The 19,543-nt window shown below is 41.7% G+C and overlaps 3 protein-coding genes across 4 annotated transcripts; 2 read left to right on the top strand and 1 right to left on the bottom strand.

The window, feature by feature from the left end:
- The first annotated feature begins 203 nt into the window (after positions 1-203).
- On the top strand, positions 204-9,454 carry dis3 (DIS3 exosome endoribonuclease and 3'-5' exoribonuclease). Its single transcript, XM_030070025.1, is given in 21 exon segments — positions 204-680; positions 964-1,121; positions 1,858-2,054; positions 2,146-2,219; positions 2,347-2,514; positions 2,628-2,810; positions 3,094-3,201; positions 3,467-3,604; positions 3,766-3,912; positions 4,165-4,281; positions 4,396-4,497; positions 4,897-4,961; positions 5,204-5,288; positions 5,436-5,563; positions 5,884-5,970; positions 6,172-6,328; positions 7,137-7,351; positions 7,568-7,736; positions 8,325-8,483; positions 8,660-8,782; positions 9,051-9,454. Coding segments are annotated over 21 exon segments (2,868 nt in total). The 5' UTR covers positions 204-461; the 3' UTR covers positions 9,120-9,454.
- Positions 9,455-9,671: 217 nt separating this feature from the next.
- On the bottom strand, positions 9,672-15,878 carry bora (bora aurora kinase A activator). Of its 2 annotated transcripts, none has more exons than XM_030070021.1 (12): positions 15,783-15,878; positions 15,334-15,483; positions 14,677-14,783; positions 14,353-14,398; positions 14,177-14,255; positions 13,987-14,031; positions 13,824-13,880; positions 13,425-13,711; positions 13,103-13,265; positions 12,298-12,899; positions 11,489-11,629; positions 9,672-10,913 (listed from the first exon to the last, which is right to left on the bottom strand). In XM_030070021.1, exons 2-12 carry the CDS (start codon positions 15,481-15,483, stop codon positions 10,893-10,895), a joined length of 1,698 nt encoding a protein of 565 aa, XP_029925881.1. In that variant the 5' UTR covers positions 15,783-15,878; the 3' UTR covers positions 9,672-10,892. The 2 variants fall into 2 exon arrangements, with proteins under 2 accessions (XP_029925881.1, XP_029925882.1); XM_030070022.1 differs by having other exon boundaries at positions 15,334-15,488; positions 15,783-15,826.
- Positions 15,879-15,914: 36 nt separating this feature from the next.
- On the top strand, positions 15,915-19,543 carry mzt1 (mitotic spindle organizing protein 1). The gene is made up of 3 exons (XM_030070024.1): positions 15,915-16,264; positions 16,719-16,864; positions 18,913-19,543. Exons 1-3 carry the CDS (start codon positions 16,213-16,215, stop codon positions 18,934-18,936), a joined length of 222 nt encoding a protein of 73 aa, XP_029925884.1. The 5' UTR covers positions 15,915-16,212; the 3' UTR covers positions 18,937-19,543.

Genomic DNA, 19,543 nt, shown 5'->3' with positions numbered 1-19,543 from the left:
GGGTATCAGGCACAAATTAAGCAGTACCACTCCCCGCCATGGGGGGCACTCTATTTATGTAACTATCTCTTATGTATCTGGTCAGAGGCTCCCTCTTCTGTCTTCCTCTGCTTTGTTTTCATTGAACATGCGACAAATGGCCTGCAAAAATTAAACACAGTGTTTAGACTATTGCACGTAAAATACAGCAAATGCTCTTCTTAAATAATTGCTTTCATGCTATTTAGGAGTGTTTTATCAGGGAGTGTTAAAGACTGGAGCTGGGTGTAAAACTGTATGTCAGAAAACAGGGTTTTGTTGTCACTATTTACTCAAAACTCTGGGAAAGTTTTCGTCGCCCCGCTACACGAGCTGGTTGGTTACACATGTGTAGCTAGCTAGTGAGCCAGTTGTGCGAATGATCATCAAATGGTAGGGTTAAAAACATCATAATTCACGGTGTCGAGGTCTTTGCTGCCGTTATGTTGAAGTCTAAAACATTCGTGAAGAAGACCCGCTCGGGCGGTGTGATGAAAATAGTGCGTGAACACTATTTGAGAGATGATATCTGGTGCGGGAGCGAAGTTTGCTCCGAGTGCAAACAGGAGTCCACGGTGCTGCAGAGAGATGCGTGCATTGAGAGCAACCTGTGTCCCTTCCCGCATTACTTGGTCCCTGACACGAATGTGGTCCTGCACCAGGTAATGTCAACTATAACAGCTGTTGTGTAGTTTCTGCTGGGTCGATCACTGCTTGTATGAAGCTGCACTCATAAAGACAACGCGCGTTTGGATGATCCCTGCTTTGTGGGTGTGTCTGTGTAATCATATTAACTAGCAGCACTGAAAATCTGGTGTATTATATATCTGTCGCAGCTTACAGAAGGACATCATTACTTGACCCAGCTTCACTCAGCCATCATTTCTGGTTTTGAACCCTTGTCACTCCCTGTAAACCTGTGTGTTGTGCTCATGCGTCCTGTAGATAGATGTGTTGGAGGACCCTGTGATCCGTAACGTGATCATCCTGCAGACTGTCATGCAGGAGGTCAGGCACCGCAGCGCTCCAGTCTACAAGCGCCTGAAGGACCTCATCCACGACAAAGAGAAACACTTTTACACCTTTACCAACGAGCACCACAGGTGAGATGGGTTTACAGGACCTAAGGAATCTTGGTTTGATTCCTTAGGTCGTCTAGCGTCTATGTGATTCCAGCAAGGGGACGAAATAGGGCTTCAAAGTTAGGCTAAATTTTGGCGAGGGAAAAACTGGCATTTTCAAAGGGGTCCATTGACCTTTGACCTCAATGAAAATGGGTTCTGTGGTACCCACGGGTCTCTCCTTTGCAGACATACTCACCTTATGCAAATCCCATGCCCTTACTTGCATGCAGTACCAGTGTGTTAATTTGACGTCTTTTAAAATGGTGTATTTGTGCAGACTGGGGCCTAGATAGTCTTCGAGTTGCATCAATTGGGTCTGACTGGAAAGCTGAGACTCTTGTGGATTCAATGAACCTAATTTTATTAATGTGTGATGATGTTAGCTCCCATAGTAGCCATTTCGTTGTAGTGAGACCATTTTTTTAACCTTTAGGATAATCATAGCCTCATGAAACTTTACATCCACAAGCTAGAGGAGAATTCAAAAAACAAATAATGCAATAAGTCATAATATCGAATTGCAATACTGTCCTCTGCGCCTCTCCATAATTAAAAATATCCATTAAAAATATCTGAATCTGAATATTGAATTGGCACCCTGATATTATTGAATCAGGAGATAACCATATCCTCCCTGCCCTAGTATTCATCCTCCACTTTCCCCAGTGTTGCCATTCTTCACTGAAACAGCACTATCACATTAACGTTCTTCCAGAGAGACATTCATAGAGCGTGAGCCGGGGGAGAGTGCCAACGACCGCAATGATCGCGCCATCCGCGTGGCCGCCAAGTGGTACAGCCAGCACCTGAAGACACCCGAGGCAGAGGCAGAGGGGCTGCGGGTGGTTCTCATCACCAACGACCAAGGGAACAAGGCGAAGGCGGAAGAGAGCGGCCTGTTAGTGTACAGATGTAAGTCGACATGCCGCAGTGTGTGGCAAAGTGTCAGTGCTTTGTCTGTATTTGCCACATTTTCAAACATATCTATGTATTTCTTCTCTAGGTGAGGAGTACATAAAAAGTCTGATAGCCAACCCTGAGCTTGTGGATCGCCTGGCGCTGAGCAACAACGAGCAGGTAAACACTGGCATGCTCCTCTGCCGTTTAGTGCAGTAAGTAAATGGATGAACACTACCTTTAGTATCAAGAATCTAAATCTGTGCTTTTAATTCTACACCCGTTGCTTTCTTGTGCTGCTGTTCAGAATGAGATCAGCAGCAGCAAGGTGTTGTTCCCAGAGCACTTGCCTCTGTCCAGGATCCAAGCGGGCATCAAGAGTGGCACCTTCCTCCAGGGCACCTTCAGGGCCAGCAGGGACAACTACCTGGAGGCCACGGTCTTTGTCCAGGGAGAGGGGGAAGACAGCACCGAGGTGTTTTGCTGTTGTGTATTGCGGAATCTAAATCTTCTGGCAGTGATATAACTTTTAGGGAAATGTGTTCATATCCACTTTTTACTGTAACCGTTCTCTGTCCGCTTTCTCAGATCATCCTGCAGGGCCTTCAGAACCTGAACAGGGCGGTACACCAGGACGTGGTCGCTGTGCAGCTGCTGCCGCGGGATCAGTGGGTGGCGCCCTCCTCGGTGGTGCTACAGGACGATGGTGTGCCAAAGGATGATGAGACAAATGAGGAAGAAGATGGGAGGAGAAAGCGGTGAGTGTTTAATGTACAGAAAGGAGAGCGAGGCTTTTATTTTGTGTTTGCTTGCAGTTCGACAATTTCTTCTCCCTTAAACACAATATAATCAGGTAGAAGTGCTACGTAGCTTTGTATGTGAACAAAGCATATGTGTTGAAGAACATATGTGTTGTGTTACTTGAAAAAGTACAACCTATGTAGTTGGTATGGCCGGTTCTCTTTTGAAAGACAGAATGGCAACTATGCTGCCTTTTTCTTTTTTAAGGCCGTATTAATGTCCGCTGTGTTCGTATTTTTGTGACCAGCTGAAGATTGTAGCAGCTGAAGCAGCCAGGAAGCCCACAGGCAAAGTGGTGGGAATCATCAAAAGGAACTGGAGGCCATTCTGTGGCATGCTCAATGTCTCCCAGATCAAAGAGGTAAGGCTGCTCATCCCATCCAGTTTTGTCTCCCACACAAGTGTAACTGTTGCTACTGATCGATGCAGAGGCGTCTCTTACATTCTTTGCCACACACATGTTTTCTATAGACTTTGTTGTTGTGTTGGGGAAGGCATTTTATTGCATTACTTGTGAAATAAACCTTTGGATACAAGATTCAGTACAAACTATCTGCCACAACTGGTCTTTCCTAGCTACTTTGACCCTCTCAATCTGCTCCACTTTTTATTTTTTCCTTCTTTAGTCAACCCGGCACCTATTCACCCCAGCAGACCGCCGCATCCCACGCATCCGTATCGAGACACGTCAGGCGTCCACATTGGCAGGCCAGAGGATCATGGTGGCCATTGACGGCTGGCCCAAACACTCCAGATACCCAAATGTGAGTGTAACGTCTCCAGATAGTCACGACAGATAATTGAACCCATCATGTCTTTCCATATTTTTCTTTGAGGCTCACTCATCAAACAACTGGGTGTGTGTATGCAGAGGATTTGCTCTGTGTTTACTCTCTCTCACACTGTGTTTTTGCTCTGCTCTCAGGGTCATTTTGTGCGCAGTCTGGGCAGTGCAGGGGACAAGGAGACGGAGACAGAGGTGCTGCTGCTGGAGCATGACGTCCCTCACCAGGCCTTCTCTCAGGCTGTGCTCAGTTTCCTTCCCAAGATGCCCTGGACCATCACACCAGAGGTAACCACTCGGGCTGGGAATCACTGAATTATTTATTGTCCCACTCCTAACTACACTACTTCCAAAGAGACACTAGCCAGTAATAATGGCTGCTCTAATGTAGGTGGTGTTAATGCGTACTGTTTTGGTAGGGGTATTTTTTCAAATATTGTAGCTTAATGCACTTGGTTATTGCAGTCAAATTTTTGGTGTGAAGCCTTGCTGTTGCTATTAGCCAATATTTGGAAGTGTACACATGTGTGTGTGTGGCAGGACATGGTGAAGAGAGAGGACCTGAGGCAGCTGACAGTGTGTAGTGTGGATCCTCCAGGATGTACTGACATAGACGACGCCTTGCACTGCAGAGAGCTGGACAATGGAAACTTTGAGGTGCATGCAGACACACACACACACACACACGATTAATTTGTACAGGTGTAATTTATTACTTTATGTGTATTTCCTGTGAGTCTTTCTCAGTTTGTCCCTGTTTGTTTGCCGTAGGTGGGCGTCCACATCGCCGATGTCAGTCACTTCATCAGACCTGGCAACGCTCTCGACAAAGAAGCTGCCAACCGTGGCACCACTGTCTACTTGTGTGGCAGGGTGAGGAGAAACAGGCACAAGCACTCTCCTATCTTTAGTTTAACATATAACTTATATACCAGTACTAACTTTAATATCCAACCATGTGGCGTTACAATGTCACAACAAAAAAGAAAAAAATAATAATAATCTGTTTTTAATTTAATCTCTTTGGCTCTGTAAGCCAAATGGCTCCATATTTTTCTTCTTGTAAGTGTTAAACGTCAAATGTTTGTAGAATACAGTGCTAATAGAGTAGTGCTGAAGTTTTGGTCATTGCAACAGCATAATTATATCCTCACTGTGCTTCCTTTTAAAGAGTTCAGTACTGAATTTGGTCAACAGTTGATATTTTAACCTTAAAAAACAGAAGCTGAAATAAAGCAAGTTACATGTTGTGTTTGCTGTTGTGTCCACCAGAGAATAGACATGGTTCCTGAACTGCTCAGCTCCAATCTGTGCTCTCTGCGGTCCAATGTGGAGAGGTGAGGAGTTGGCACACACACACACACACACACACACAGATACAATCCTCAGTGTCTTATTCTGTTCCTTAAATGTTTCTTAGATTAAAAAAGATGTATATAGCTGCTCGTTTTAATGAATTTACATTGCTAAAACATCAGTTTAAAAAAATCTATTGCTCCTCATGCCATTACAGTTGATGAAAATTGAATGCAGTGCCTCTGGGTAAGATATTTGTCTCTGATTGTGCTTACCTCACCAGGATGGCTTTCTCGTGTATCTGGGAGATGAATCACAATGCTGAGATTCTAAAGACCCGGTTTACAAAAAGTGTCATTAACTCCAAGGTATAATAAAATACGCTTCATCCTGCATTTGTAGCTGCTTAATACCCTGCTGATGTATCTGGCCACTCACTACAGCTCCCTGGTAGAGTCGTAGGTAGATAAGGAATATTTGACATCATCTCTTCTCTTGGCTCTGATTTATCCCAGGCGTCTCTGACCTACGCTGAAGCTCAGATGAGAATTGACGACACCTCCATGAATGATGACATCACCAAGAGCCTGCGAGGCCTCAACAAACTGGCCAAGATCCTCAAGAGGCGGAGGATAGAGAACGGGTAAGGGCTTGGGAGCAGGAGCATTCAGGATACCAAATGTATTATAACCCTATGGAAAGTGATGCCACACTTTGTGTTTTTAATTGGTTTAGTTTAGGTTTCAGTTGCCCATGAAATGCGAAAAAAAAAATCGCCCTAGTAGACTGGTAAATGAAAATACAGCTCAGAAGCATGTTGGGGAGGAGTAAGGAAAAAATGAGCATAGAAAACAGCTCAGTGAGGTCAACACATACAGTTCAAATGGCTGTTACATATCAAGAGAAACTGGTACATATGTTGTATTTAACCTTTTTTTTTTTGCTGTATTTGGTTTATTCCAGTGCACTGACATTGTCATCCTTGGAGGTGCGCTTCCACATAGACAGTGAAACCCACGACCCCATCGATCTCCAGACCAAAGAACTCATGTACGTATCCTCCTGTATACTCCCTTCTCAAAAATATTTCATGTTTTATGCATGTTTAAAGCTCTATTGTTCTTGGTTACAAGTCGTCATGAGACAAAAAAACAAGTCTCTTGTAGCTGCAAACAATACGTTTTTCTCTCTCTAACTCTGTCATACCAAGTTTTGGATAGAAATAAAACAAAGTCATCTCTTGGATATTAGGGAGACCAACTCCATGGTGGAGGAGTTCATGTTGCTGGCCAACATTTCAGTCGCGCAGAAGATCTACGATGAATTCTCAGAGTGCGCCCTGCTGAGGAAGCACCCGGCACCGCCTCCCTCGAACTACGACATCCTCATCAAGGCTGCCAAGTCCAAGGTGGGTGGAGATGGACCAGAAGTGCTTTTGTGTCCATGTCATTTGCTTGTTTATTGAGCTGACTTCATTCCTGCTCACTGTTAATTAAGGGAAATCATGTCCAAAAATTAGCATTCATCAGGGGTTTTGCCAGTAAATGACAAAATACTTTTATTTTTTGCTTTGTGACAGTATGTGTCACCTTCTCATGGCACGGTTTCCGGCAAATATCAAAATATCAAATTGGTTCATCACACCATACAAAGAAAGTAAACCTGGAGGAAATTAGCATTTAACTGGGAATTAGATGTACACCATGTCCTGGGCTTTTGCAAAAAAGCATCTCAATATTAACTCAGCCTTGGACTTGTTTAGCTGCTACATACCAGAGAAATAATAGCTGAGTGCACACAGAAATTAGATAAAAGCAGTATGTATTTTGTAAATGTGAGAAAGCATTGGAGGTGTTTATGGAGATAAGAGAAGGCAAATTCAGGAACGAGCGAAGCACATCGCTGTCCACTTATTGTAAGTGTCTCTGGATAAGGACATTCACTGCATGCATAAAAAGCACAGTCCAAAGTGCTAATACTCAGGCAGCGACCTAATGTTAGTGTTTTTTCCAGTGACTCATCGACAGGATATTATGGATATAACATTGAAAGGTAAGTCTAGGGTAAAAGGTCAGTTAACTTTTAATGATAGGTTTTGGCATCCAAGTGACTCAGTGTTCAAATAAGAAAGAAAAAAGAAAAAAAAAACATTTCTCTCCCAGTTATTTCTTCAAGTATAAATACATATTAACGTTGTTCTTTCCATGCCTTTTTAGGGCCTGGAGATCCACACGGATTCGGCCAAGGCATTGGCAGACTCCCTCGATGTGGCCAAGGTGGACGGTTTCTCTTACTTCAACACACTTCTGCGCATCCTGGCCACTCGCTGCATGATGCAGGCTGTGTATTTCTGCTCAGGCATGGACAGCGACTTCCACCACTATGGTCTTGCCTCGTCGATTTACACCCATTTCACGTCACCTATTAGGAGGTATGGAATCCCACATTCTGTGTAGATTATATCAATTATGCATCTTGACTTTGAGCTTGGGTTATGGACATTCATCTACTTCTGTCTGTCTCTTGTCACTGCCATCCAAACGTTGACTTCCTTGTCTTTCTTCTGCCTCTCCAATTTCCCTATCTTTCCACGACACTCTTCGTCATCTTCCTCACCCCACCCATCCTCTCTTCAATCCCTCTACAGGTACTCGGACATCATAGTACACCGTCTGTTGGCAGTTGCCATAGGAGCAGACAGCACTTACCCAGACCTGATGGACAAACACAAGCAGTCTGCCCTGTGCAACAACCTCAACTACAGACACAAGATGGCTCAGTATGCGCAGAGGGCCTCTGTGGCCTTCCACACACAGGTAAACACATGCATACGTTGTTTTGGGGTCTGCTCTTTGTAAGCATCTCAAGATTATAATTTAAACTAGAGATAAACCAATTAATCATTCATCGGGCCAATATCTGGCATTTTGAGATAACTGTCATCAGCCTTTTTTTTGTTACCTGTGGACATTTATGTAGTTGATTCATTTTTTAAATTTAAAATAAGTCTATTGTGGACAGAGTGTAGATCTACCTATGCAGTAAGACAAAGCAGACAATAACTGTTAAATAAATGTTCATTTAAGTTTCACTGAAGTGATTTTGTGTTGTATATGTTATTATTAAGTTAATATATTTTATCATATCATATATTAGAATTTTCAATGGCCAATATTGGCATTAGCCATTGAAAACCCCATATTGGGTGACCACTAATTTAAATCCCTGACCTGAAATGATCCCTTTCAAAGTGCAAATCAGTAAAATGTCCTCATTTTCCTATCTTCATGAACATTTGGTTTTAAGACTTACAAAAAACAGGTTCACCCAATAGCTCATTGTCTCCTGCCAAACACATGTTCTTAACTGACTGTAACACACACACACACACTCTCTCTTCCCAGTTGTTCTTCAAGAACCGAGGCATCCTGAATGAGGAGGGATTCATCCTCTTTGTCAGGAAGAACGCAATCATCGTCCTCATCCCCAAGTTCGGCCTCGAAGGAACTGTTTTCTTTGACGGCAAGGGCAAGACTGGCGTAAACCTCAGATTTGATGAAGAGGTATATGCCCTTCATGCAACTCATTAACACTTCATTAATAAGCCACTGTGATCATAGACCAATAAGTTGTGTTTTAGTAACCCAGAGGTTGTTTTTTGGGGGGGGTATGATGATTAACTTAATTAAAACCTCTGTTAAGAAGAACTTGTTCCTCTTGCATGTGTACTCCCCTCCAGGTCCCCAGTCTGACAGTAGAGCAGCACACCTTCCACATGTTTGACAAGGTGAACGTGACAATCAGCCTGGACGACTCCAATATTCAGCACCAGAAGATCCGAATGGCCCTGCTTGAACCCGTGGTAAGGACAGACTGGATTTAGTAGTGTAATGTGGATTTTGCTGTGGGAACAAATCAGTGTTACATGATTAGGGAGTGCTTTACATCTTTAATTGTTGCTATTTTAGTCTGTTTTCTACTTCTAGTTTGTCATAGTGGTATCAGCTATGTATCTTTAAGATTGCATGTAGAAGGCTAACACATTTTTACTTAGCTTAGGTCTCAATACAACAAGTTAACCAAAATGGCTTTCCATTTGCATTTACTATTTCTGTTTGGTATTATTTCAGATTCCTGGTGTGAGTGTTCCAGCCCCAGAGGTTGAACCACAGCCGAAGAAACCTAAACTTGACCGCTGACACAGAAAGCAGTGCAGCATTTCAATCGCACCAGCAGTGTCATCTTGAAGAATGAGACCATGTCTTATTGATGCATTAGCACACTGTTTTACTTAGAGCTGTTATGTGTATTTTTTTTACTAGTTCTGACACAGTGAAAGTACACTGCCATTCTCTCCAGTCTCACACTCACTACCCTGGTCCTGCACTAGTCATTTTGCATGAATTTAAATACATATTTGTTCGTAGGCATGAACAGGGTGCGGGAAGTGCCTAACATAAATGCAGTGTGACTTGTGATATTTAACAGTGTAGTGGGCGACTCAACCATTAAAGAGTTTCATTTTGATTTTTAACAAAGGTGCTCTGTGTGTTTTCCCAACCTAGTATGAAGCAGAAATGGAATTAGGTGCATAAAGGGCAATACATAACACCAACAGATGCTGCGCTGTTTACTTCAGATGTTACTTTAAACAGCATGGATTCAAAATTTAATCTCATCAGTTGTTTACACAGTAGACACACTCACAAAACACTGTAGAAAGACCCAGCTGAGAAGCAAACTGCCAGACAACAAGTTCAGGTAGATTTAATGTGACAATGTTGCAGCCCAAACATACAATTTGAAAAAGCTATACATATGGCTCATTGTCAGCTTTTAATTAACTAGCGGCATTCAGTGTGGTTCCACAAGAATAAATATTGTAATCATCAATACCTAAAAATAATTTGAATTTCAACCATTAAAAGTCATTTGTTCAATTAAGTTAAAAAAAAAACACACCAGTAGTGTACAGGCTGGATTCATTGTCATGATAAACATTTTGAGGGGAAAAAAAGCATAAGTATAGTACAAATTTGCTAAGAGTTGAAAGTCAGGATTTATCAGTCCCTTGTTCATGTCAGCACCAAATGAATAAAGTTAAATGTCACAAATACAGCATTCAAGGAGGTTATTGTGCAGGGTTCAGTGCAGACATAATGACATAAAATTTTATCTTCCCTATTCTGGTGAACTGGCCTCAGGTTACAAAATAAATTTTGATATAAGATCATTTTTCATTGGTTTATAATGGTAATAAGATCAGAGCTGTGGGCAAACCCAGCTCTTGTAAACAGTGATGACACCTGGTTGAGCTACAACCGTGATAAAGATATCAATATATTGGTATCCTGATATAACACTAAATATCCTCTGGGGTTTTAGATATCGCACTATCGTGATACTGCACAAGTGTTGTCTTATCCTGGTTTTAAAGACTGCATTACAGTAAAAGGATGTAATTTTGTAAACTCTTTAGACTGTCCTAGCTGTTCTATTATTCGCCTCTAACTGGTTGGTCATTATCTCTCCATTACTAATGACTGTTTATCTAAAAAGTCATTGTGTAATTATTTTGTGAAAGCACCAATAGTCATCCCTACGATAACATTACAATATCAACAGCAGTATTCATTCAAAAATATTGATATTTGATTTTGTCCATGTCTCCAACCCCAAGGTTGAGCATTGTTTCTTTAGTCAAAAAGCTTTAGTGACGCTGAGAATCTCCCAAAACTGGAGAGTGAAAAATAGTGTCCACGAGCCAAAACCTTAGCCAGTGGAGATAGCAGCTCTGAGCCAACTCCCCAAAGTCAGGAACAACCACATGTAACCCCTGTACCACAGCACAACAGTGTGAACCAACTGATCTCCATATGAACGCTTCCAACATTGTGTAAACTTGTATTTCATTTCATTTCATTACAGTTCAACTGGAAGAGGCTTCTCTGTAAATGCACCAATCAGATCAGTCAGTGATGAGGATAAAATGCCTGGAAGATGAAAGGAAATTTATTTTAAAATTCTGCATTAAAATGTGATTTAAAAACATATTTGATTTGTTTAAGATGTAAATGTGTGAATATGTGCATGGTACCCTAAGGGCAGATATATAGCTATAGGCTATAGGCTATACAGTTTCTAAAGGGAAGGTATACCAGTTTGTTTATTAATGTTAAGGATGAGGCTGAGGAAGAATAAAACTCAGGTTCATGCTAACACAGATAAACCATGGAAATAACATGGCACTTTTAAATGCCTGTCTCAGATCTCATGTTTTGATGTCTAACGTTATCAAAAACATAACCACTGTATTTTTAAATGCTCCTATATTTTGGGTTATGATGGGGTAAAAGAGTTGTTCTGAATTCCTGAGGCATTTCTAAGTCATTTTTTGAGAAGTGAATGGCATTCATTATTCTTTACCACATCATTACAAGGGAACCTTTGAAACTGCATACTCCTTCTTTAAAGTATCTGTGTATGTGTATTATACTGGTGTCTGCAAATAAGTGTTATATATTAGGTACAAAGACATAGTCCGGTTTCAGTGTAAGGGGTATAGTACCTTAACTTTAGTGTGCCTAGTGAAGGGGAAGGGCTCTTCTGCAAGGTTTGAACTGAAGGACTCCTTGCTGTGACAGTCTGAACTGAAGCCATCTATAAGACTGGCAGCGCCCGCTGAGGTAGTGTTGTATCCACTGTCCACCTGGATACACACAAACACACGCACACACATACACCTTAGTCATTAACCAACAACAAGTTAAAACAAAGAGTCACTCTTTATGTTATGACATCATGTGGGCATGTGGTTTTTGCACCATGGACGGCTTCATTTGACAGCAACTAAATAAGTCAAATGCTCCCATTAAGAGTGATGTAAAATTCTAAATACACATACACACAGTCATGACATTCTATACAAATTCAAGGGTATAAAAATACAGTGACATTTCCTATTCTATCCTTGTTTCCTATTGTGAGTGCTGCATTTGTTTTAGAGAAAAGACTGGGCGGTGTATTGACATGTCAATATTGTGATACGAGACTAGATGTCATCTGGGATTAGGGGTATCGTAATATTGTGATATAGCATAAGTGTTGTCTTTTCCTGGTTTTAAAGGCTACATTACGGTAAAGGGATGCATCCTGTTCTAGCTGTTCTATTACCTGCCTCTACCTGTTTGGTAATTATATCCATATTAAGGACTTCTGATCGAAAAACTCTTGACTGTCTTAAATCCACCACCAGTAATCCCCACAATTTGATATCTGATTTTGTCCATATCTCCCAGCCCTATTTGGAACGTACTTTGTGATAGCTGTTGAAAAAACATGCCATTAAAACAAAAAGCAGACAACCCTCGCACGTACCTGCATGCTGGAGTCGTAGCGTATGCTGCTTCCCTCAGCCAGAAGAGACACTGATATCTGAGAGAAATCAGCAACTGACACATTCACCATCCGAGAGCTGGTCAACTGAGCTGACAGCCCCTCAGGCTCCTCCTCTTCCTCATCTTCAATAATGTTCTCTAACCTCCCATTCATCAAAGTCTCTGTCCCTTCCTCCATTTTTACAGGTTCCAGAGGCTTCAAGCCAGCTCCCTCACCAAGGCCATTCAGACACTGGTGTGACTCAGCATTAATGGGGTGAATGTCCTGCGCTGGGGAGGGAGACAGGTCTAACTCCATAGAGGGGAGAGAGTTTGAGGGGGAATGGTCCTCAAGCTCCTGACAGTCCTGGAGCTTAGGGTTAAGGATTGGGGAAATGAGGGGAGGTGAGGCCCAGCATCGAACCCTGGGCCTGGGCTTGGGCCTGGCACTGTGCTGGGGTTCGCTGTGGCAACTGAGGTGGTGCGGGGAATAGCTACGGATTGGAGAGCAGCCCTCGACAAATGGGCTCTCAGTGCAGGAGGTGACATTCAGGTCTAGAGGGACATCGTCTGGAGTCAAAAAGCTCAGCTGCTTCCTCTCAGCTAAGGAAAGGAGAGGCAAAACACAGATTTCAAATTTAGCAGAGGAGAGAAAGCAAATATAATTATCTGTGTACTGTCGTTTATGATCTTTTACAAAAAATTAAAATACATAACATTTTAACCAATTCAGCCTTTTTTAAAATAAACACTATACATTATATTACATATTTTGATACAGTATAACAACACAGCAAATAGTCTACCTGAGCCTTGGGGCGTGTGTGCTGATTGTGCACCAATAGGAGAAAGCGTAGGGGACAGGAGGCCAGCAGGAGACGACCTGTCGGGGACCAGAGGACTGGTGATGCTGCCCAGGCTGCAGTCACGGAAACGACCATGCTGGATGGGACTCGAAGAGAACTGACCCTATGGTATGGAGAGTATAATGTGTTGATCAACTAATCAACTCGAACGTTCACAGCCAACAATGTATCTGAGCTAAAAACTGCAGTAAAGTGTCTTTGTCAAATTAATTTACTGTTTTTTGCTTTGCTATTTTTAAACAGTTTGCACTACTCCACTCACCGTAGAGGGGGTCTGAGTTGTAATGCCACATGACAAAGGGGAGGAGCAGATGGAGGGAAAAACTTCTCCCTCTGTGCTTTCACCTCCTCCCACAGCTCCCTTTCCTCCCCGGCCCAGCGACAGCTTCTGCTCCCTAGACGGCTCTCTCTCTGGGCTCGGCGGGCTGGAGTTGTCAGAGCCACTACTGATGCTGCCTTGACCATCGAGGAAGAGTTTTCGTCTGAGAGAGGAGGAGCTAAGGCTCTCCTGAACAGCCTCACACACCTCCTCGCAGCAGTAATATTCCCCTGGTGAGAGGAAAGAAATGGTCTAATGGGCACATCATGGCCTTACTGGTAGAATACTGCATCAGGATATACTGTCTGGCTTGGATGATATGGGTATTTAGTCAAGACGTACCTAGTATTTTCTCCAAATCAAAAGTCACAGGTAGTGAAAGGGTTGTCTGACATGCAACTGCAAGACGAACATACCAAGAGAAGCAAACAAGTTACTACCTAGTGGAGGTCAAAGCAGAGAATGATGTGCTATTTGCCTCAATTCTCTTAAACAATATACGAACCAGTGAGTTTTTCTGGCTCCTCAGTTATTAATGGTGATATTGACTCTGCAAGGAAAATGCAAGGACACAACAAACAATACATAAATGTGAAATGCTTGAGTAAAGTATTAACAAATTAAGACAAATTAAGGCATTTGAAAAGTTTAAAGTAACATAACAACCATATTTTGAAAATAGTGGGAGTGCTCACTTTTCTTAGAAATCTGAGAGGCTTTCCGGATGTCTGGGGCCGCCCAGGGAGAGGGGACTATGGCTCCTTTGGTGAAAAACTTAAATGGAGGACAGACAAATGACATGAACAATCATGTATGATGTTAAGTGCAATCGACACATTTGACTTTTCTCTCCTTATCATCATCAACATACCTCTTCAATAGCATTCTGCCGCTTCTCCTCAATATCAGAATCTATCCTGGATGTTTGGGAGAGGAAAAAAAGGATCACATTCTATCAATGCCACTGTTTTTTAATTCAGATTTTATACATTAAACAATGTATAGTCAAGTAAACCACTGCATTTTTCCCTTCCCAGGAAATTTCAGTTTTCACGCACATGAACTATACATACTACATACAAGCTAATGAAGGGAGAAATGACAGCATCGCATGAGCTTGGATATAAATTCATGCAGTTAAATGCAGCTTGCATTGCAGATGCACAACAGCTGATCTAGACACCACTATACACACCTTGTCTTGCTGAGGTAAAAGGATTGTCGTTGTATGTCTTCTGGGTCTATGTGCACTGGCAGCAGACTGGCCATCTCATCAATGGACCAGTTAAACTTAACTGGAGTCTGGGGGAAAAGAGAGGAGATGAGGTGGTAGCAGGAAGACAAAATATCACCTTCAGTAAAGTCATTCTGGTGGGAAGAATACAAACATTTGCACAAAAAGTTGTGTGACCATGTATCTATTCCCATTAGGTGTACAACGGTTCGACAAACCCACAGTTCGGTGTGGTGTGTTTTTTTGGTCACAGAGAAAAAAAACACCATTCCCAATGTTCTCTGTATTTTGTTTCCTTTGCAAAAATAACTTTTTTTCATTCAGACTTGATAACAACATGAATTCAACAAACATTCTTTCAAAGGCAAAAGTGCTGCTTAGACTATTTAAAAAAAAACAACATAAAAATACTTTCGGTATCATCATTAATTCATCAGCTGAGTGAGTGATAGTATGGCTCTCATACAGCGGATGTGTTTGTAACACTGCTCTCTTCATCAACCAGTTAAAAATGTAATGAACACTCACAGTCAGGTAACTTTAACCCCTAATTCCTATGTCTCAAAACTGTGCATTTTGCATGTGGTGTGTGTGTCACAGACAGGTGTTCAAACCTACAGCTTTGCAGGGCTTGGACTTGAAGACAGAGGGGCTGGGCACCAGGGGCTCATGGAGACGGTGGTAGTCAGTGGGACTCTCAAAGGGGTTCCTTATGGAGGGCCTGCCTGGAGTCTCTGGTGTGATCTGCAGCTCCACTCGATCCCCCATCTGTGCTGGCAACAAAAAAGTTCCTCATAACTTAGTCCACACAGGATATTCAAATATAATCTGGCTAATCCCACTGATACCCAACAAGAAAGTACATTTCGGCATATATGAAGCCGTTAGCTGAATAAACCAAGTTAACATCACAGTTTCTCTGTTTTCCAACGTTGCTTGGCACAAACAAACAGCACAATAACGTTAGCAGACACGTTCCTTCTTACTCTCTGGTTACCAGTACCAACAATAATTTAAAAAGCGAGATGGAAATGCACATATGTAATTTTTTTATCATTGATACTCACCGTTTTAAGCAACCCAAGGCTTTAAGCACACTGCTAAAGCGAGTTTCACTGAAGACCAAGCAGTGAGGTTCAAACGTCTATTTATTTCAATTTCCCCACAAGGCTCGCTAGCCAATAGGAAACTTACAGGAAGTGCTCGGGAACCAATGGAAGCGTTGTGTCGTCACTTCCTCTAACAGCTGTGTTGGTGGTGGTGTAGCCTGCTAGCTGCTAGCCTGTGTAGTCTAACGTTTAGTGCATTTCCGTTCGTAAAACAGTATTGACTTTTTGAGAATGTACATGAAGCCATGAAAGTAGTATGTTTGGACTGCTGAAATACCTCACCATATTGAGTTAGCGACCCTCTCAAGTCTCGCGAGGAGGCTAACGTTAGCTAGCCTAGCCTCCGCTGGCTAATTGACACCATTCAGTGTGAAGGGTCATCGACACCATGGCAAGTGCGGCAAACGCAAACATGAACGCGGTCCGGGAGACGATGGACGGTAAATATATGTATTTTTTAAAAGCAGTAAACACTGAGCCAAGTTACCTAGCTGACTCGCATTTTTGAGAAATTTGGCCATGTATCTCTGTGATCTAGCTTTTTGGCTAACCCTTACTGTTACCTTGTTGGTATAAGTTTCTCAAAACACTCAGTTCAAACTTTGAGAATCCGAGATTGTGAGAATATCAAGTGTTTTGATCTTGTTTCTATCACAGTAGTCTGATGTTTAAAATTTTTTGATCATATGATGAATACACTTCACCTTTTCCAGGTATATCTTTACCTCTCATTCATTCATTCATTCATCCTGTCAGTCAGTCAGCAAACAATATTTTAAACAACTAAAGAGAAACCCACACCTCTTTTTTGTTTCAAAATCCATTCCCTTTAACATTTTGTTCTGCTGTCACTGGATGACTTGTTTTTAATTTGTCTTCCTTTTCCTGTGATAGTGCTGTTGGAGATCTCCAGACTGTTAAACACTGGCTTGGATATGGAGTCTCTGTCCATCTGTGTGCGACTGTGTGAGCAGGGCATCAACCCAGAGGCCCTGTCGTCAGTCATCAAAGAGCTGCGGAAAGCCTCTGACTCACTCAAGGTACAGAAAGGCTGCCAGACTGCCTCAATTTTCACTGCTCGGGATAGATTATTATTCTTTTATTTTGTTTATTTGTTTTTTGGAGTCATTAGCATGGGGAAGGGGAATTTTAATTCTGGCTCCATGCCCTATTTACACCTGGCGTTAACATGCGTCTTGGGTGGACAGCTCAGTTCACACCTGGCATTAGAATACATCTCCACATGCACCTCCAGTGACTGCTTTTTGATCTTTTTACACTTTCCTACTCAATGTTGCTATTATTAAACTATTGTGCCGGGGCCTTGAAATTATCTTAATTTGAAGAAAATTAAGGGTGGCAACGAGTTGGACTCTGCAACATGTGGTGGGATACTTGAGATATGTTTTTTAATGTCTTTCCCTCTAAACACAGATCGAGGATCAGATTTCCCAAACATTAGTTGTGAATCTTAAAAAGAAAAACTGATGCTGAATCAGGAATCAGGAAATAAATTTAACTTATGCATGATTTCTATGAAATGGCAAAATTATTGTTCATGTGGTCACTTATTGGCATTATACTGCATCACACAGAGTGCAATAATAATCATACCTCTGGCAAAGATGTCCACACTCTATATGCAAAGACACATCACCTCCATTTGTTTGACCAAATGCATTATTATTTTTAAATGTAGGCAGCAATGCACTTCCTGTACCTGGTCTGCCGGAAATTAAAAGAAGATGATGATGTTTGCAAAGAGGCAGGCAAAATCAAAGCGACTCCATCCACGAGAATTGATTTTGCCTGTTGTTTCTACTGTTTGTTCTGCTCTTTAATGGGATGCTGCTGGCGCATAAATTAGTACGTACCTTTCATTACACAGAGGACGTCAGTTGAGTAGGGGATCCCTCAGTGTGGCACAGGACACAAGTTTGCATGTCCTAGTACAGCAACAGCATTTCTAAGTGACTTAAATTCATTCTCTACAGCCTGTCTCTCATGTTAGCCATAACAAAGTTATGTCTAATCCTAACCTTAACCCTGTCTTAACCAAGCTAAAATGACTACCCAAAAGGTAAAAAATGTTGTCTCTGTACTAGGAAACACAAATTAACACTCAGGACACTGAAAGAGTGTGGCCACATGTGGCCCAGAACGCCTCTAAATGTAGTCTGACCAATCAAATCTTAATTCATCTTGGCTGCATTCACACCTGTACTCAGAGTTGTCCACTTGTGATCAGCTCACCCAAGACGCATTTTATTGCCAGGTGTGAATAGGGCCTTTGTTCTAGGGATTTTTAAAAACTTAAAACCCAGCAAATGTTTAGATGTTGGATGGATGTCCCTGTAACAGCCTGTATTAATGCCAAAATCCAGTGTAAATGCCATGCCAAAAGGACAGTTGAAAGCCCATAGTAATTCAATCCATCTGTTATTTACATTGTTTTGTGGGATTGGGACGTAAACGTCTGAGATGATCAGTTCAGAGTATTTTTCAAAGCTGTATTCATATGGATTTTTACTTTCTTATATCATATTCTTATCATGTTATATGATTCTCATATCATTATGACAGTGCTGTGCTCATTTGAGTTGTTGTTGAACTTGGCCACTTCCTCTCATCATCTCAGTACATCAAATATTGATTGGGATTATATAAACCTCTGTTCTGCAATTGTAGCACATTTGTTTACTTTGTGTTAAACAATAAGAGCAGGTCAGGTATTTTTACATTTTGAAGCTGAGGACATAGAGCTTGGAGTTAAAAAAAAAAAAATACAGAATGTTTATTGTTTCATGTAACTTGTGTTTCACTCATACATTAGAGCTCATGACTCATTAGAGTCATTAGACTTATTATTGCCCTCAGCATTTTCCCTCCTGGAATCTGGAAGCAGGGTCTTCCATGATGACAAGATGTCTTGTACACAGTTTTAACCTGCCGATAAAGCAGATGTGAATTAGTTATAAGATGTGTAGTAATACAGTCAATCAGCTATCACGTGTTATACCTTCTTCATGCATTATGTGCTGTATTTAAGGAGCATTATTTTGAATCAGTATTGTCTTTTGCTTTTCAGACGTCTGAAAACTGCACTAACTGAAGATCCTGCCTGAACCACTCAGTTTGGATCCTTAAATGGAGTCAGAACCAGATCTGAACCACAGATCTCCAGCCATACAGATTTCTGCTGTTGTGATGGCACCATAACACAACACTTCCATGGTTGGCACGCAGTCCTCGGCCACCCACATGTTCCTGTTTTGTGCTTTGACCAGTGCCTGAGTTCTTGTACACAGGTGTGGTCCTTGTTCCTCTTGTTAAATGCAAGGCTTCTCTCAACCTGCAGGAGCCATTCAATTGCTGCCTGTTTGTCTTACCACCACTTGCAGACTGCAAGTCCAGAGGGGGGTTTGCATTGACACCCTGCCTTAATGTAAAAGCATGTTCTTTTCCATTTTTGTTGACAGTCAACCTGTATAGCACTAGTCCTGTTATTGAGGGACGATGGGTTTATATTTTATTTGTCTATGTTGTCCTTTTTTAATGGCAGTGATATATTGTGAATTGTTTTAAGTTTTTTTGTAAGCATAATGCATTTGTTTTTGTTTTTTTCCAATTTTGCTTACTTTCAGCCTCCTATGTCCCTTGTCTCCCTGAGCATCAATGATGAATGAAATCCAAATTAAAAGTGTTACAATCAGCAGCCA

The sequence above is a fragment of the Myripristis murdjan genome, chromosome 15, assembly GCF_902150065.1.
Source record: "Myripristis murdjan chromosome 15, fMyrMur1.1, whole genome shotgun sequence".
Lineage (NCBI taxonomy): Eukaryota > Metazoa > Chordata > Actinopteri > Holocentriformes > Holocentridae > Myripristis > Myripristis murdjan.
Note: the sequence above shows the minus strand (reverse complement) of the source record. Positions and strands in the feature narration are given on the sequence as shown.

Excerpts from the sequence above, each read along its gene's own strand:
- bora (XM_030070021.1), bottom strand. The coding sequence starts at position 15,483 with ATGGGGGATCGAGTGGAGCTGCAGATCACACCAGAGACTCCAGGCAGG. Across the intron at positions 14,784-15,333 it reads AGTCCAAGCCCTGCAAAGCT|ACTCCAGTTAAGTTTAACTG; the intron begins GTAGGTTTGAAC and ends CTTTTCCCCCAG. Across the intron at positions 13,712-13,823 it reads TGATTTGGAGAAAATACTAG|GGGAATATTACTGCTGCGAG; the intron begins GTACGTCTTGAC and ends TCCTCTCACCAG.
- mzt1 (XM_030070024.1), top strand. The coding sequence starts at position 16,213 with ATGGCAAGTGCGGCAAACGCAAACATGAACGCGGTCCGGGAGACGATG. Across the intron at positions 16,265-16,718 it reads GGTCCGGGAGACGATGGACG|TGCTGTTGGAGATCTCCAGA; the intron begins GTAAATATATGT and ends TTCCTGTGATAG. Across the intron at positions 16,865-18,912 it reads AAGCCTCTGACTCACTCAAG|ACGTCTGAAAACTGCACTAA; the intron begins GTACAGAAAGGC and ends TTTGCTTTTCAG.